The sequence below is a fragment of the Pezoporus flaviventris genome, unplaced genomic scaffold (assembly GCF_033815535.1).
Source record: "Pezoporus flaviventris isolate CSIRO_AGI_PZ_B2104156 unplaced genomic scaffold, CSIRO_AGI_Pfla_v1 ptg000021l, whole genome shotgun sequence".
Lineage (NCBI taxonomy): Eukaryota > Metazoa > Chordata > Aves > Psittaciformes > Psittacidae > Pezoporus > Pezoporus flaviventris.
The window spans coordinates 5,175,583-5,192,452 of NW_026892569.1; the positions used below are offsets into that span (position 1 = coordinate 5,175,583).

The window sequence follows — 16,870 nt, forward strand, 5'->3', positions numbered from 1 at the left end:
AGCTTTGATTACAAAGTATAGTGTAACTATATCATACAGGTTTAGTCTGTGATTTCTTAAGATGCTGTGGTATAAATACAGTGCAGCCTGGTCAACAATCATGGAGGTTAAATGGCAAAAAGCAAGAAAGCCTCAGTGGTCAGATCCTGCCCAGTGAGTCTGAAATATAATAGTATTTTGGTGACCCAGGTAAAACTGATTGCATGAAGTACATGCCCAAGGCATTACAGATCCCACTGAGGGTTATTTATATACTCCTTTCTGTGCTCAGGACATGAGCACCAGCTTGCTGGCCAAGCTCAGCTGTGTGTCATTCTCTTTTACCTAAACTTCTCTAGTAGCTTCATTTTTAAATGTACTTTGTTATAAATTGTGGATGTTAACAGGCATTCCAGTTCTATAGAACGAAACAAAAATATAGGATATTTGTCATAAGAGCACTGAATTATCTGTCCTGGGAAATTCTGCTTGAAGCCCCTTGTTTTCAGCAGAGCAGAAACTGTCCATGGCTTCAGTGCCTTAGAACTGGACAACAAATATTTTGGCTTGCAGGTTTTTTTCCTGTTCCACCCTGGTAAACTTCAGCACAATCTCTGTAGATAAATATGATTTTTTTTATGCCTGTCCCTAGATACAACTGTGAAGATGAACGTTGTTACCTGGATTTGGCAAGGCTGAGAGGCATTCACTACATCACTTGGCGAAAAAGGAATAAAGTATTTCCTCAAGATCAGGTAATGATGGCCACTGCTGAAGGGTGGCATGCTGTAACTTGAAGCATTTAACATTTAGCTTCCTTCACCTATCTACGTTACAATATTTGAAATATGGTTTTCATTCTTTACACCAAATTAACTTCCCTGTTGTGATTAAGAGATCATTTATATTAATGGCTGAGGGAAGAAGAGAAATGAAATGAATTGGCCATTAATTCAAGCCATCCACAGCATCTCTTACGCAGTTACTTTGCTGACTCTTTTGCCTCAGCAGATAAGAAATAATAAATTAAAATGGCAGATGCTCAAGTATTTTTCTTGCTTTTTTAATGGAAGATGTTTTTTCCTATCTAAAAGGCCTTATTTCATTTTCCAGGGACACCACCCAACACTGGGAGAGCATCCAAAATTTACGAACTACTCCTTTGATGTGGAAGAATTTATGTACTTGGTGCTTCTGGCTGCAAATCATGTTTCACAGCATTCCAAGTGGCCGTTTAGGGTAAAACATGATGAACTCTGAATTAGGTTTCTGACTGAAATGCTATTTTTAAATAATGCTCCATAAAGCTATTGTAACAACATAAAGCAAAATGCTGGTGTGAAACGTGTAAACCTCTGCGAGGGAAATAGCCTGTTATTAGTCCAACCACTTCTTAGCACCATAGCTTATCTTTATAATCCCTCTCTTTACTTCGGGGAGGTTTTTCTATGTAAACTATTTTTCAGAACTCTTTTTTGGGGTTTTTTTGCTCTGTATTTTTTCATTCCAAATTCTAAAATACTTGTCTTTGTATAAAGATTTGTCCATCCATTTCATATAAGGTTTTCTGGGGTAGATACTGATGTTGTAATGATTTATGCCTACCATTATGTGACAAAATGCTAGAGGATGGATAGTTACATAGAGATGGAGGGACTAAACTGAAAGACCAAGCTATAACTTTGTTGCAGTTTTTATTCTGGTGTCTCAGTGTAGTCTCTGTGGGCATGAAATAGTCCTGTCAGGCTCCTCAGTTCATCTTTTTTAAGAAGCTAGATGTTTTTATACTGTAGGTCTGTACCTGTAAGTAAAAATCAGAATAGGAATTACACTTCCCAGTGTGTCATTTGCAACTGAGTTACATGACGTAGTTGTTCCAGGCTGGTTTGTTAGTTCCTTTCTATCACCATCCATGTCCTTGCTGTGCTTGCCCCTGTGTTGTTTCTAGGTTTGAAGATCTTCCTTTGTAAAATAGTGGTTGTAAGAATGAAGTGGTTAAGTAAGCTTTAACTTTTGTTGTTTGATTCAACAGACACTGAAGAATTTTATTTCAAGTTTTGAAACAGTTTCAGCTTAGAAAGCAGTCCTATGTTTGTGCATTTAAGTATAAACTTTGACTCTTCTCCCTGTAGTTTTAAATGCTAAAATATAAGAGGCCTCCTCAGTAGGTTTAGTCAGTCTCCTGTCTCAAAGCAGGTACGTCTTTTCCAAAGTGAATACTTAAAACTTCAGGTGTTTCCTACTTCATCGCATAAAACAGCACTCTGCAATGGAAAACCTGAGCAAATTGGAGTAAAACGTGAGTCTTTTTGAAGATCCTAAAGGGAATCAACTTCTGTTTTTTCATGACAAATGATAAGATGTAGAGGGTGTCTTTCAGCTGCAGATGGAAGGAAATGAAGTCATGAGGAACCTTGTTCCTAGAGTCAGTAAAAGCCTGATCTGTCAATATTCTTGTTTTCTCAGAATGGTGAAGAGTCAATCTAGAAAACTTTTGAAAACACTTCCAAAGCCAGTAGCATAGTTTACATGGTTCATAGTTTAGAGTGAAGGAAATACTAAGCCAAAGCCAAGTTCTTTGTGAAATTCCCCCAGAGTTAACATGCTTCTGCTGGAGGGGGCAGAAAAAAAGGGACTAGTGCAGTTGTTTTAAGTGGGGCCAGAAGGATGTGTGGAATCACGTTCAGTGAGACTAAACAGAGTTCTGTGTTACGGATTTTTTTTGGGAATGTATTCCTGTGATAGGCTTGCAATATAATGATACAGTCTCAGTGGCTTGAAGCAGAGCATACCTTTGTATGCAAAAGCAAGATAGTTACTGTAAATGTAAACATTTCACTGGTGTAATTGTAGATATAATTGACTTCCATTCTCCAGCAGTCCTAGGCAGTTTCACAGAGTGTATGTACATTTGCTGACCTGCCTATACTGGTAAAGCTCGAGTTACTATAAGTGTAATTCATACAGATTTCTCACAACCCTAAGCAGTGCATAGGAGAAGTTAGGTATAGCTGATACACAAGATATTCTAAGGTATCTGGTGCAATTCTTAGTGTAGTGCATTGTTTTACTGATGAATAAAACTGTTTAAAGAACCATAGAAGCAAAATTGCACTTCTTGACATGGGAAAAAAAGAAAGCCCTTGAAATACAGTTTCCTGTATTTGTGTGTGTGTGTTTGGGGTTGCTTTTTTTACCTTGTGGGATTTTGAAAGAAAAAATGTATAAAACTGAAATTAGTGAAATGTCTGAGTTTGAATGAAACCAATTCAAAATAAAGACATTTGACTATGAACTGTGCACAGATATTTGATAACTTTTTAAAATAAAAAGCCTTTATTTAAGAAACAAGTGTAAAACTTTGTCAGGTTTTAGAGGCAAACATTTGAAACACTGTTATTGCATAGAGTTATGTGTATGCTTTTCCCTGCTGTGACAGGCTGGTGTTCTGAGGTCCAAACTGATACTCAGGTTTATTTACCTGGGAGTCTCTCAGAGATAACTCTTTCATCTTGCACTGCTTTGCCAGCTTTGTTTTCAGGCATTTTAAGACTGGGTTGTGAAAACCTTTGTGTACATTCAACTTCCTGTGCTGCAGATGATGCTGCTGAAGCCAGTGTGTGGATGCAGGCATGTGCTTGGATCTGTACAGAAGCAGCTAATGAAGAGATTCTCTTTCAAGTGGTGTTAGGACTCACTAGAGCAACTGGTCAAACATATGCCTGAAGGTGCTAAGGAGAGGCTGTGGGGGCTTAATCCAAGGGTGAAATATTCTGCCAACATTCAACACTTTCAGCAAATTTGAGTGCAGCGTCAACAGTTGATGGCCAACATACTCCAGCCTTTATGGCTTAACATTATTGGGATGAAAATACTATTTTGGTTGATTAGCTTTACAAATAGTCACAAAATTATCTTGGCAGCAGCAGGAGGTTTGGTTGGATTAGTGGGATTTTGCCAATAAATCCTGAGGGACGGTTTGGGTAACAGCAAAGATCTGGCTTGTGACTTTCGTAAAGAGGGTCTGAGCCTGGAAATTGGAATTTGAAGGATCCAGGAGACTTTTGGGCCACTTGTTCTTTAGGCAGGGTATAGCTCTGGATTGCGTTTTCCTAACAGACCATAGGCATCTTCTTCCTTGCTACTTTTGTTTTGTGTTGTTTTTTCTTTGTCTCTCCAGTTCACTTAAGTTTAGAGTCCATGTTTAACTGGCACATTGTCATCATCGTGAGGAATTTAGTGGGGCTTAATGAACGTTGCCAATCCCGAATGCTTACAGGATTGCCTGTGTTTCATGTACAGTGTAACCTGAGAGCTGAATTTGAAATAAACCTAAATTTATGGAAGCACACAGTGTCGTTCCTTTTTACATCAGAAGTCTTCGAGATGTATTTTCAGTTTTCGCTTTGTGAAGTTCTGTGGAAGTTGGGTGAGTGTGAGAAATGGTTTGTGGTGGGGAGGTGGAAAATCAGGGTTATTAATCTGAACGGTACAACTATAAATATTAAGGCAATATATTTTTAAAAGCAATTAAATAATAATGAAGTGGTTTAATTCTTGCTGTTAATCTTACCACTTGTACCATTACAGAGATAACTCAGGGTTTAGAATGTCTCTTAATATTTTACTTTATTTTTTTAAGGACAGAAACTGAAGGGAATGTTCTCCTTGAGAGCTTTTCATCTGCTCAGAAGGGTAAAATGCGACGGGATAATTTTCTTTGATTTCAGCACTGAATAATTGTTTCAATTTGCAGTGTTTGCCTTGAAGTTGAGCTCTTACTTCCACCCCTTTGAACATGGGTTTCTCATATTTTTTAGTATACACTACTAAATACTCTTCTGGCTTTGGCCCTGAAAATCCAGGGGAGGTTGGCTCTTCCTTTTACATTTCTCAACTCTCATCACCCCTCTCACATTGTAGTTCCTCACCTGTCAGTGTGGGCATGAGGGATGCAAAGCCTGCAGCTACTGAAGTAACAACCTCCTAGTCTGAATGGGTGTTGCTCCATCAGGACTGCATGGATAAGCTGATGCAAGGGCTCTCCAACTCGCTTTGGCCAAAGTCAGCTGCCTTAGCAGAAGCCTGCACTTCAGACTGTTGGCCACAGACTTATCTCATCTGTTATGTGAGGGATGGTTGTCTGAGCTGCTCCTCTGGTGTGCAGTAGCTGGGAGCAGGCAGACAGGTGTGCAATACCTGGGAGCAGGCAGACAGACAGGTCTTGGTGGCTGGGGTCATGTTTGCATTAAACAAGAGTTAGAAAAAATGACTGTGCCAGTCTTGGTGAGGTCTAAGCCCCTTCTGTGTTGGTGGTGATGAGCACTTTATGGTGGGGGTATCTCAGTGCAGGTGACCAAAGCGCTTTGTGGAGGTAGGGAGGGAGATGTGCAGAGGGAATGAAGAGGGGTGAAGAGGAGAAAGGAGAAATGAGTACGTGTAAAGGCTGCGGAGGGGTAAAATGGGCAGTGTCATTCCCAAGGCTGAGGCTCAGAAGACCTCATGAACACAATTATAACTGCAGCAAAGTGTGTGGAAACCCCGCTGGGACAGAGCCAAAAATGAGGGTATTGAAAATGTTACATTGTGAGGTGCAGGAGGGAGAAAGGGAAGGACCCACGTTGCCAGAGTCCCAGCCGGGCAAGGAGGGGGGCAGTGTCCCCAGCCAGGGTGGGCTTTTCAGAAGGGCCAAGGCTGGTGGTGCATGCTGCTCAAATGTATTTTTTTTAGTAGGGTGCTCTTTTTTCTTAGAAAGATGAAATATTTTTATAGCATAAAAATACAGATAAAACATAAAAATGTGTATAAATAAAATATAACGAATAATATAGATATATAAAATACAACTTTTTGTGTTTTACTATTGCCTTTTGGAGTGGGGAATAAAGCACAAAAATAAAGAGCAGACTGTATCTCTTACTTTCCTTTATGTTTTCTTGGTTTTCCTTCTCTTTCCTATCTCTCCATGGCAAATGAAAAATGAGGAGAGCAAAAAAGAAAAATGACACTATTAATGAGAAGAGAAGCACCTGAATTTACTTCAAACATGTATCACTTCAGAAATGGCTTTGGTTTTTGACTTGTATCTGCTTAAAATCAGATTTGGCTTTGGCCCTTAGAAGAGTGTTTGAAACAATATAGTACACAAAATGTGGAAAGGTTTTGAGTAGAGGGTGAGAATTAGTTGTATGGAGCTCAGCTACCCCATCGGTCATAGTTTGGGTTTCTTTAGGCAACCTGAGTTAGTTTAGGCTGTCCCTGCTCACTGCAGGGGGCTGGACTAGATGGCCTTTGAAGGTCCCTTCCAACCTAAACCATTCTGTAATTCTATGTGAGTAAGTCTCATTGGTCTCCTCAGCTCTTCACCAGAGCCCACTCGCATCCAGCATGGTGCTCTAGGATCTCGTGTTTGTTTCTGTGTCAGCTGCTTGTCCTGGATATCCCTTGACTGGAATTGTCTCTTACATTGTGGTGGACATCCAATTTCCAGGTAAGGCAGAGCAGCACTTAAACATCTGATTGATGGGAGTGCAGCAGATGGCACTAGAGCCCTTTCCAATGTTCTCTTGGCTGCTCAAATGGAGTCTCATTTCAAATGCAAGATGTTCACTAGGAGCGCAATAAAGCAACTGCTCTTGCAGATGATGATTTCGGTTTTCCTCCTTCTTGTTTGTAGAAGGGAATGCCTGGAAAAAAGATTAATCCAGGGAGATTTTAGGCTTTAGCGTGAGATTACTCAGATTCTATAATATCAGAATCATTTTCTTCAGCTTTTCTTTAAGCAACTTGCTTAGTTGGTGTTGGAAAATAATTTTCAGTTAATCTTTGGTACCAAATGCTCTTTCTCATTTTCTTGTACAAAAATGCCCTACTAAACTGTCTCTTTTTAGCAGTTAATGCAATTCCTGTTCTGCTGCAACGTCTGGGTTTTCACTTAAACAATACATTACGCAGTCTTGCAATTTATCCTGCACATTTCACTACCTACCTGCTTGTGCCATTTATTTCACTGGGTGTGTGTTTGTGTGCATCTGAAGTTGTTGAAAATGTGGACTACTGACTCAGGAAATAGTACAAAAATACTGGAAAATAGTGGAGTTTTTCTGTTTAAAAACCCCAACAATTACCTTGAGGGTATTTGTTATCAAAGACAAATACTTGAGCTGTGCAGATTACCCCTTTTCCAGATGTATCCCACAGTTAACCAGTGGCTGCCCAGAGAGGGGTGCTGTGCCTGAGTGTTGGTTAGAGACGTGGAGCTGATTTCTCTGCTGCCTAAGATGCAGCTTTAAACAGCTGAGCAAAATAAAAGCTTTAAAAGTTAATACAGGGTAGTAATTGGGTTACCGTGCAAGAAGGATGGAAAGCAGGTGAGTACTGTAATATGATGAAAGTATTGAAAGAAGGCAGACACTCTCCATTCCAGTGGCACAAGAGCAATGCATCCATCATTAGCTGTGGTGTTTGAGCTAGAGCTCTGGATCCCCTCTGTGGGTGTATGTGATGAAACCTGGAAACTATCATTTTCCTTTCAGTGGCATGGGGTGGGACACAGCCTGTGGAAAGAGGAAGGCTGCAGTGGATGTGAAGGTCAACAACTTCTTGGCATTTCTCCATTATCGTCCATGGGTTTGTGTCGGGTGAGGAACGTGGAGAGGTCCTGAGCGTGCAGAGACTGCAGTGGGGCTTATCCCTGTCCAGGATTTGGTTTTAATTCATCATACAGATAACTAAAATCCTCATCACAGTCACATATCAGGTACAGGAACGTGCCCGGCCCTTGGGATGTGCAGGAGGTGGCGGGGAGGGATGGTCACAAGGATACTGGGTACGAGGGTGAGATTGTGGCGGTATCCGCCGTTGGCTGTCATTCATTACCCATGAAGGACTCAACACATCAGTCAGTGGAAAGGCATGTGTATCGAGCTGACAGCTCTGAATTGTTTCTTCACCAATTACTGCGCCAAAGCCTTGATAGCGTAATGAAATGTGCCTCCTACCTATCACTTCATCTCTGTCAAACTGACTGGGTGTTCTTAGTTTGTTACGACTGGGAGAACTTCAGCGGCATCAGAGAAATAAGCAGGCTTGTCTCTGGTGTAAAAGGCTCAAAGACAGAATGGATGCTGTTAAACGAAGATGCCTCAGTCTGGATGAAAACCTAGGTGGAAAAAAAGCCTCATGGGACTGGCTAAGCCATCAGCTCTGTCTTCATTTGGGACCCAGTGAGGGATGAGAAGTATAGGAACTTTTCTTTGCTAGACATCCTTATGCTTAGTAAAGTATTCATCCTTTCTTATAATTTATTCATTGCGGTCTAGCATAGTCTAAAATATCAGACCTTCCCTCTCTATCCTTTTACATACTCATTCTTTGATGCTTCTTAATTCATTATTTAGGCAGTCTGCATTCTGCTGTACAAAACGCCCTCCTCCCAGCAGTTTGATGTTACCAGTTATTTGTGCATTGGTGTCAGCAGCAAGGGGCAGGGTGGGATGCTCTGCTCCCTCTGCGCTCGCCTTCTGCACCCATACTGGCTGTCCCACTGGGTGAGGAGCGAAGGGCTTTACAGCAGAGGGAATGCCCAGCCTGAGCTCAATTGCTACAGCTCCAACAAAGCGCTCCAGAGCGTGCTGAAATGAGGCTTGGATGTGTGTGGGACCACTTGAGTGGGAAAGTGGCACTTTAGGGGGAAGAGGGCATCACAGCTCTTGGCACCCAAACAGCAGGGGAGCCCTGCTCCTGTGGGGACCCGGAGTCCCACTGCATCCCATCCTGCAGTGGTGGCTGAGTTAGTGTTGGCGAAAAGCAGGGGATTCCTTTGATGGAGGTATACTTGGAGTGCAAAGTACTCCCTGTCTTTTCATTAATTACAAAGTTGGATCCTGTCGACAGGAACAATTGCAGCTGAAAACTTCATCTGTACATATTGAAGTCTGAGTGATGCTTTGATTTTAATTCTTGTGAGCAATCTATTTGCTCCCTGGGTATAGTGCTTGAATTGCGGCCAAATGTGCAATTCCCTCCTGCCCCACAGTTCCTGTGTGTAATGTTTGCAAGGTGGGTCTGCATCCGGGAACAGTGTGCCCAGAAAACATCATGTTCATAGCACTGGTTTTCCATAACAGAAGAAAACAATGCATGTAATTCAATGAACAATATTAAAATGCATTTCATTTTTTAAAAGTAGATAAAAAAGGTTAAGTAAATTAAGAGGAACAGATACTCCAAAACTTCTAATGCCCTTGGTTGCAAAACTGCCCTGGAAATTATCTATTCAGTATTTTTAACATTCCACCCAAAGAAAAAGTTGGGAATATTTGACCTTTTAATGCATGCTTCAAAGAAAACACTTCCAAATGCTACGTAATAAATCAATCTTTACTTACTTAATAACCATGATGTTTTCCTTTTGAGTCAGGAACTCAGGAGAAAGTCTAGGATTAAAAACCCAAAATTGACAGCTTTCTGGTCATTTAATGTAAATTGTATTTTATTGATCAGATTTGAAAGCATTTAATATTAGATTTGTGCAATGACATCAACCGAGGATGCTGCCGTCACTCTAGAGACAAACCCCATCTACATGGCAGAAGCTCTGTCTCTGTAGAAAGGACTTGGCCTCACCACTCAGCTACGAATCTTTGCTTTATGTTTTACAAATACTAAACAATTTTGCTCATTTCTAAGGCTTCCTGGGTTTTCTCCCTCTCTGATAGAACTGTGTTTACTTGTTCTCGTATTTGCCAACAACTCTCCATATCGTATTTACAGTCGATATCCTTCTGTTGGTAGGTTATTTTAACAGAGCAGTTTATTAAAGCATCTTTCATGAGAATAGGTGCCTTGCACTGCTGCGTTGAGCACTGCCATGTGAGAAAGTTTCCTCCTGAATGCAGCAATACAGACTTATCAAATATTGGGTTTGGGACATCTAAATGAAGGAGGATAAAAAGGAATGCAACTGTGGATCCTGTGTAGATGCTTGTGCAAATCCCGCTGTGGGTAAAATCTTGCTGGACATGGACCTGCTGTGAAGGAAGCACAGCACGATCCTTGCAGCTTGTTTGTCTTCCTGCCTCTTTCCTTCACTTTTTAAATTCATGTCATCCAAATTCTTCCTTTTTAAAGTATTTTTTCCTTTCTTTTTTTTTTTTTCCTCTTGACTAAGAAGCGATGCCCAAGTTTCTCTCCCTGGGGGCAGATGTCAGTTTACCTCCAGTATATTCTGTTATTCTTCTTCATCTGCTCTTGGAGTTAAACAGACCTGGACTGCTTCTCTTTGGTGGTTGCTCTGACCACACTGAAATACCCACCTCATCCCTCCTTAATTGGTGCTGAGATGGCAACAGAAGTGATGCTGATGCTGTTTTACACAGTGACACTTCTCCTGCAGCCACACTCCCAGCCAGCACTTCACAGAGAAAACGTTGTGGCAGGGCTGCTGTAGGCAGCTCCATTTCATTTTGCTCTTTTTCACTATTCATTATTATTGGAAGCAGTTTCCAGTGAATGAAAAGGTCTCATGACTACCAAGGCGCGGGGCTGCCTCCTGCTCTGAGTGCATTTATTTTTCTGTATGTGTTCATGTAGGTTTCTTGAACCCCTGGAGTTTTTCTAGCTTCTCTTTAGTATTTGACATTTATTCTTTGTGTGCTTTTCTGGCTCATTAGTTTATTAAACATCAACGGTTATGCAGGTCTTTGATCCTCTTAAAGCTTAACTGGTTATGCCTGTCTCTTAACCAGTCATTGAGACACTGCAATGTTCCCTCTCTCCTGGGCACTTCAGCTCATCCACAGACCCTTGTCAGTGCCTTTGTCCAAGGTGTTTTCAAAGGTCATATGATTTATATGTGAGTTTCTCTTCTTATTTTGCAGATTACCTTGTGGAAAGGTGCAGTTTTCCTCTAAGAAATACATTGTTCACCTCTGCGTGTGTGTGCACTTTTAATGGCTTCCAAATTAATCAACGTCTTTATGCAAAGAAAACTATATTACATCTGGGAAATTGATTTGTCTTGAGCATTTCTTCAAAACAGGGGACACCTGAGGTTAATGAGAAGGGATTCCTGTGCTAGTGGTTCAGTTTCTGCTTGCAGAGCTTCTGGGTGAACCCACCTACCGCTGATGACCTACACTTTCCTCTGTGCTGCTGGCTGGGGCGATGCTGCATTCGGGCCCCCCCAATGCCAAATCCACCATTTGAACATCCTCACTGATAGGACTGTCTGATTCCTGTCCACGTTCCCAAGTCTTATAAAGTGTGATCTCTTCCCATAGGAGGTAAATAACATGCCTACAGTGAACCACAGCCCCTAAAACCTAATGGTGCAGGCAGAGTTTACTGCTAAACTTTGCGCCCCGGGAGATGAGAGCATCTCTCCCTGGAGGGAGCTCTTCCAAAAGTCACCTCCGAGTTGCTAAGAAACAGCTTGTCACCGTGGCACGGGCAGTGATCAGCTGTATCCAGGTAATTAGAAGTCATTTCTGCTTTATTATTAACTACTTGTTGATTTCTTTAAAACACAATTTCCCTCTGTGTCCCCGCAACTACAACACTCCTGGTGCATCTGCATCGCCTCTGTGATTTTTCTTCCTTCAGAAACTTGGCTTCCAGAGGCTCTTCCTGGTGCTCCGGCCATGACCTAACCCTCCTTTGCTGAATAATTCCTACCGAGGCAACACAGTTTCCCCACTGTGTTTTCCATGCTACGGTGTTTCAGGAAAGCAAATAAATCAGGCTCTCTCCCATCACCAGGCAGCCTTGTTTGCTCAATTTTGCTGTTCCATTTCTTGCTTTATTGAATAAGCATGTATTTATGTACCTCGTGTCCTTTTACTGCCTGCCCATTTTTATTGAACTTCTCTATCGGCCGCATGGTTGGGTTTTCCTGACAGGGTTTTGGATCTTGAAGCGCTATTTCTTCAGACCAGCTGTCACTTCTGTCCTAACCTTGTCCCATGAGATCTCTGTGCATCACTTATGTGTCTAGCTTTGCCTGCCTAAGTGCCCCATCACCTTCTCCTCAGCCTTTTTAGTTTTAATACCTTTGTACAGTCAATCTCTCTGGGGTTCTCCCCCTTCTCTTCCCTACCAAGCCAGCCCTGGCCTGAAGTCTTTCCCTGGTAATAGAAACAGTCTCCAGCTTCAGACTTAAAAGTTATTTAACACACGTCAGTCTGCAACAGAGCCAGAGTGCTGCTCCCACGCAGGCAACTTAGAGGGAGCCTCATACTCTGCTTTGCTGCAGCAAACACCCAGCAGCAGTATGGGGAAAGATGTGCCAGTGTTACCCCCCTCTTGGCTGCCGTTATCCCCATCTAATAAGTAGTTCAAGCTTTAGGATTGGAGAGGAGGATTTTTGCATTGATTTACCAGCTTAGGATCATGCCACATGGTGGGATTTTCCCCTCACTCCAACTCCCCATTTCTTTCAGGAGAGCACTGTGGAGCTTTGGGGATGTAGGAAAGCAGAAAATCTTTTCCCTAATGGCTTGCATTGCTGCTTGGTGCCTGCCTGCCAAATTCGATGTCGGGAGACACTGAGATCTGTAGGGCTGAAAGTTGGTGGCTAATGAAGGAGCCTCGGGATGTGAATGAGGTTTCTTGTCCAGCACAGCCAAACACAAGGATGTTATTTATAGCTGCTCACTTGCGCCATAAGCACCTGTAAAGACTTTATTCTTCATCCCCTCAGTGGAATCACAAATGACAGAAAGAGCTGAAGATGTAATGACCCTTGAGGTAGGAGAAATTATTTACCAAACCGTAGATAAGGCGACTTATCTCCTGTGCTGTGTTTAGGGCAGCCAATCTGTTGCAGATGTTACCATAGTCATGCTGGTTAATTTAAAATTGTCCTGCATTCCTTATGTCTCCAATTCCTTTCTTAGGAAACTAAATCCTTTCATTACCCAAATACAGCAGAGGAGATGAAAACGGTTGGTTTGTGGATGTATACGGCCATTCCAAGGGAGCTTTATGTAATTGTTTCTTAAATAGAAATGCTTCCTCTATTTTTCTTGGTCTGGTTTATCCTGGTTCTGTTGTTTGCCATACGTTTTCTGACATATGCTCCTTGTCTAGCAGTAAAAAGCTACCAAGACTGAGAAGCCTTCATTGATTTGTAACAGGCGGAGTAGGAGCTCTTCTCATTTTACTGACTTTACAAACTCGGTAGCAGATATGAGATAATACAGGGATTATAAAGGCGTTCTTACCGTTGGTTTCCTGGAATAATTTTCTTTGTGTATGGGTTAAAAGGATAAGGATTAACGACACTATTAAGTATTGGAGACAGCAGCCCTATTTGTTTGCCTCTAGCTTTTAAAAGGCGACTTTTAGATGAGAAGACTTGCTATTTGCTTGAATTGAACATGGTCCCCATGAACTCCCAAAAAAACCTCTGCCATTTCAGGCAACTCTCTCACCACCAAATACCTAATAGGTCTTTATCCACTGAAATCAGGCCAGGATCGCAGCTGCTCTGTGTATGAGAAGACTGATTTATACTTGCAAGACATTATATGACTAGTCACAGTTTTATCTGTGCATTCAGCTGCAGTGCTGAGTAGTGAGTTGTGTTTGTCTCTCCGGTGTGAGATTTATCACTTGCCAATCACATGTGAGCCCTAATCTTAGTTTTCTTTTTCAGACAAGGGTTTGGAAGCACTTACAGGATGTCAGACTCATGCAGCTGGAGATAGCCCTGGGAGTTAATTTCACCCACAGCTCTGTCACTTCTCTGGTGAGACCCACAGTACAATACAAGAGCCCGTTTACCCCCAGATCCTGACCTGCTCTTCCTGCAACCCGGCAGTGCTGCAATCAAAACTGTCAAGGAAAGGGGTCTACATGCAACAGTTTGACTGTTGCTGTTCTGCCATACTTTTAAGCTAAAGGATTGTCAAGTTTTAATCAGTCTGCATTAACTGTGATGCTCTTACAGTCAGTTGATCATGGAAGGAAAGCAACTGTTTATCGTACTGAAAGCATTAAGTGACCTCTGCTAATTAAAAGATAATGTCAATGCAGTTGAGTGCAGTGCCTGGGTCTTTAGCCTTTTAGACAGGCATTAAATGAAAATCAAAGAGTTTGTAGGAAATACATGTGGTAAAGGTAAGAGAATTGTTGGTGGAAATAGCAGGTCAGGTTTCAGTAGAAGTTATTTAAGCCATTAATGATACCTAATATGCCATGCAACCATCAATTTGCTGAAAAAGAAAAGCTTCCTCCCCAGTTGCGAGATGTCTTCACTTACTCTACCTTCACTGGATCATTTAGCTTGGAAAAGCCAACGATACAGTGGATCCAGTGTGTCTCTCTGTCCATAAATAAGCTAAATGCGTTTTCTCACAAATGCATGTCACCTTCTAAATGACCCAGACATTCAGTGTCAAGTTCTGTGTTCAGTAATAATGTAGTCAGTGTCTACAAATGCGGTCTTGCTTGCCTTTTTTCATTACTGCAGTGTCTGGGAGACAAAGCAAAACAGGTGGGATAACTATGTACAAGCACATCCCTTACTCCTTGGAGACTATAAATGGTAAACAGCCTCTTCTGCTTTCTACATTTATATAGATGCAGGATGAAACCCCTTCAGAGAGAGGAACGACGGCACAAATTCTGATGAAATCACCTGAAGATGCTGCCTGCCATTGTCCTCCAAGGAGTCACAGTGGATGAAGAGCTCTTGGAGGAGATATCAAAGCAGTCTATAAAAGTTCGGCTTTATTTTTCAGGTTTGTGCCTCACTCTTTGACTCCTTCCTCTGTGAGAAGAAGCAGAAGGAAGACTGTTATTTGCCACTTGGAAGAAGTTAAATCACATGTGGGAATATAGAGAGGAACGTAATGGCTCAGATTCCTGTGTTTGAGAATGAAGCTGGCTTCATGCATAAAGCAGAGGCTTCGTGAGGAGGAGAGGGGAGGTGTTTGCTTCTCTTCAGATTAGAAGTGCTCTTGAAAAGGGAGGTAATCTCTTCCCAGGCAGTTTGTAACTGAGCTCTACAGCTGCCAAATTGTATTTGATCACATTCAGCGTCTCCAGCTGAGGAGGCTGCAGAGTGAGGAGCAAGGTGTGAAGGCATCCAAGCCAGCCCTGACCTCAGCCTCTCTCAGAGCCATCATCCAGAGTCTTTCCAGGCGGAAGATGCTTGATCTGCCACAGGACTGAAAGCTACAGGATGAGGTGGGCTGAGCTTCCATGATGCTGCTGATCTTTTGGACAGGAGACCAGTGCTGGGATGAGCTCACCAGCCAAATGCTCATCAGTCAGGGTTACTGTAGCATCTGTGCCTTTTATCCCATCACACTGTGGGTACGAGATCCCCTTTGCTGCCCTCTGTGACAAGTGCACAAGCCTGGCCGGATGTAGGGATGGCACCTTGTGCATCACCACAATGTGATATTCTCCTTGGATAAGGCAGCTCTGTAAATGACTCTGATAAATGCAGCTCGGGCTGATCAGCACTGGGCTACCTAGAGTAGGAAGGATGTGCAGCTCTCCGCTTGGTCATGCTGTGGGAAGTTGGAGGCATGGATGTGTGTTAAGATAGGTGAGCAGGGGTGAGAATAGCAGCATCGGTGCCGTGTCCAGCACACTGCCTCCCAGCTGAGAGAGCATCACTGCAGGGCCAGGGGTATCCTGTCAGCCAAAGAGGGTAACAGGACAAGGGGGAGATTTTAAACCAGAAAACAGTGCTTTTTCTCAGTGCCAGCCATCCACTTCACAGAATATATTGTCCATCTGAAGGGAAACCTAAAAGGGAGGTCTTGACACAAATCTCCCCTTTATAGAAGTTGTTTTTTCTCCACCCAACCTCCTTGGCAGTAGACAGTTACACCTATTTATGTGAAACCCCAAGAACTATCACTTTGAAAACTTTCAGCTATGAAAGTGATACCCTTTCTGTTTACCCTAAACACCGAATATTGTGGAATACACCCCCTTATTTATACTGTGGTCAAAGGCTGTTGCTGATGGGCAGATCTCTGGTTTCAGCAGTGCCTGATGTCTCATTTCTCTCTTTGGTGCTTTATAATAAGTTCTGATTTTCAGTGTTTTTTTGAGAGCAGTATGTACACCTGAAGACACTTTAAAGAAGCTATTTAAAAGGTTGTAAAAAATAAAATAAATACTTGGCATCAAGGTTCTTGGAGTGCGTGATGAATATTTTAATAGTTAAAAATCTAGCCAGAGAGAAATGAAATGATTTAGTGCTCTAAATAAATCTCTTTGTGGGTTTTAATGTGCAAAAATGGACAACAATGGCTTTAAACCTTCTCCACAAATACATCTATTCCCTGCTATACTTTTTATATGTTATATCCGTAGCCAGTAATGGACTGTTATATCTTTTTAGGGGCCAAGAGAAGGTATTACACTGGTTTTTCTTCTCTAGGACTTTGCATAATAACCTTTGATCAGTGTTTAGACCTTTGGGAAGACAGCCATGGTTGTAAAGCTCATCCATAGCACCTTCATCTTCACAGATTTTGCATCCCATGTTGGAAAGTGGACACCAGAGAGAGGGAATTTTTGGGGAGGTTGGGAGGGGAAGGAGCCCATGTGAAGTGGCTCAGGCGGCATTAATTGTGGAGAGCTCTGTGCTCACGTAACTTCTAATCACTTTGAGACTGAAATGAGTTTCAGGCCAGAATGGGTAATATTTGGTTGTGTCACTGCTTAACATTTCCTTTTCCTTCTCTTTTTTGTAGTATCAGCTATGGCAGAGGTGGAGCATTACTTGAGATGGTGTTTGTGTGATCGATCAACGCATTAGCTAAGAAAGCCTTGAATTTCTTCTTTCAATTAACTAAATGTATTAGTGTCGATGAAACTTGTACCCCTGAGTTGTATTTCTGTAAAGCAATATCTTTCACCTGAG

The 16,870-nt window shown here is 42.1% G+C and overlaps 1 protein-coding gene across 3 annotated transcripts in view; it reads left to right on the forward strand.

Annotated features, from left to right (window-relative positions):
• The window catches only part of EOGT (EGF domain specific O-linked N-acetylglucosamine transferase), a 31,396-nt gene extending 15,603 nt beyond the window's left edge, over positions 1–15,793 (forward strand). For 2 of the 3 annotated variants that reach the window (XM_061455770.1, XM_061455771.1), the window contains 2 exons: positions 632–734; positions 1,093–4,325. In XM_061455770.1, coding sequence (XP_061311754.1) covers positions 632–734; positions 1,093–1,239 — 250 coding nt within the window. In that variant the 3' untranslated portion in view covers positions 1,240–4,325. Of the gene's footprint in view, positions 1–631; positions 735–1,092; positions 4,326–15,779 lie in introns of those variants that run through there. The other variant, XR_009743815.1, reaches the window with a different exon arrangement.
• Positions 15,794–16,870: the final 1,077 nt, after the last annotated feature.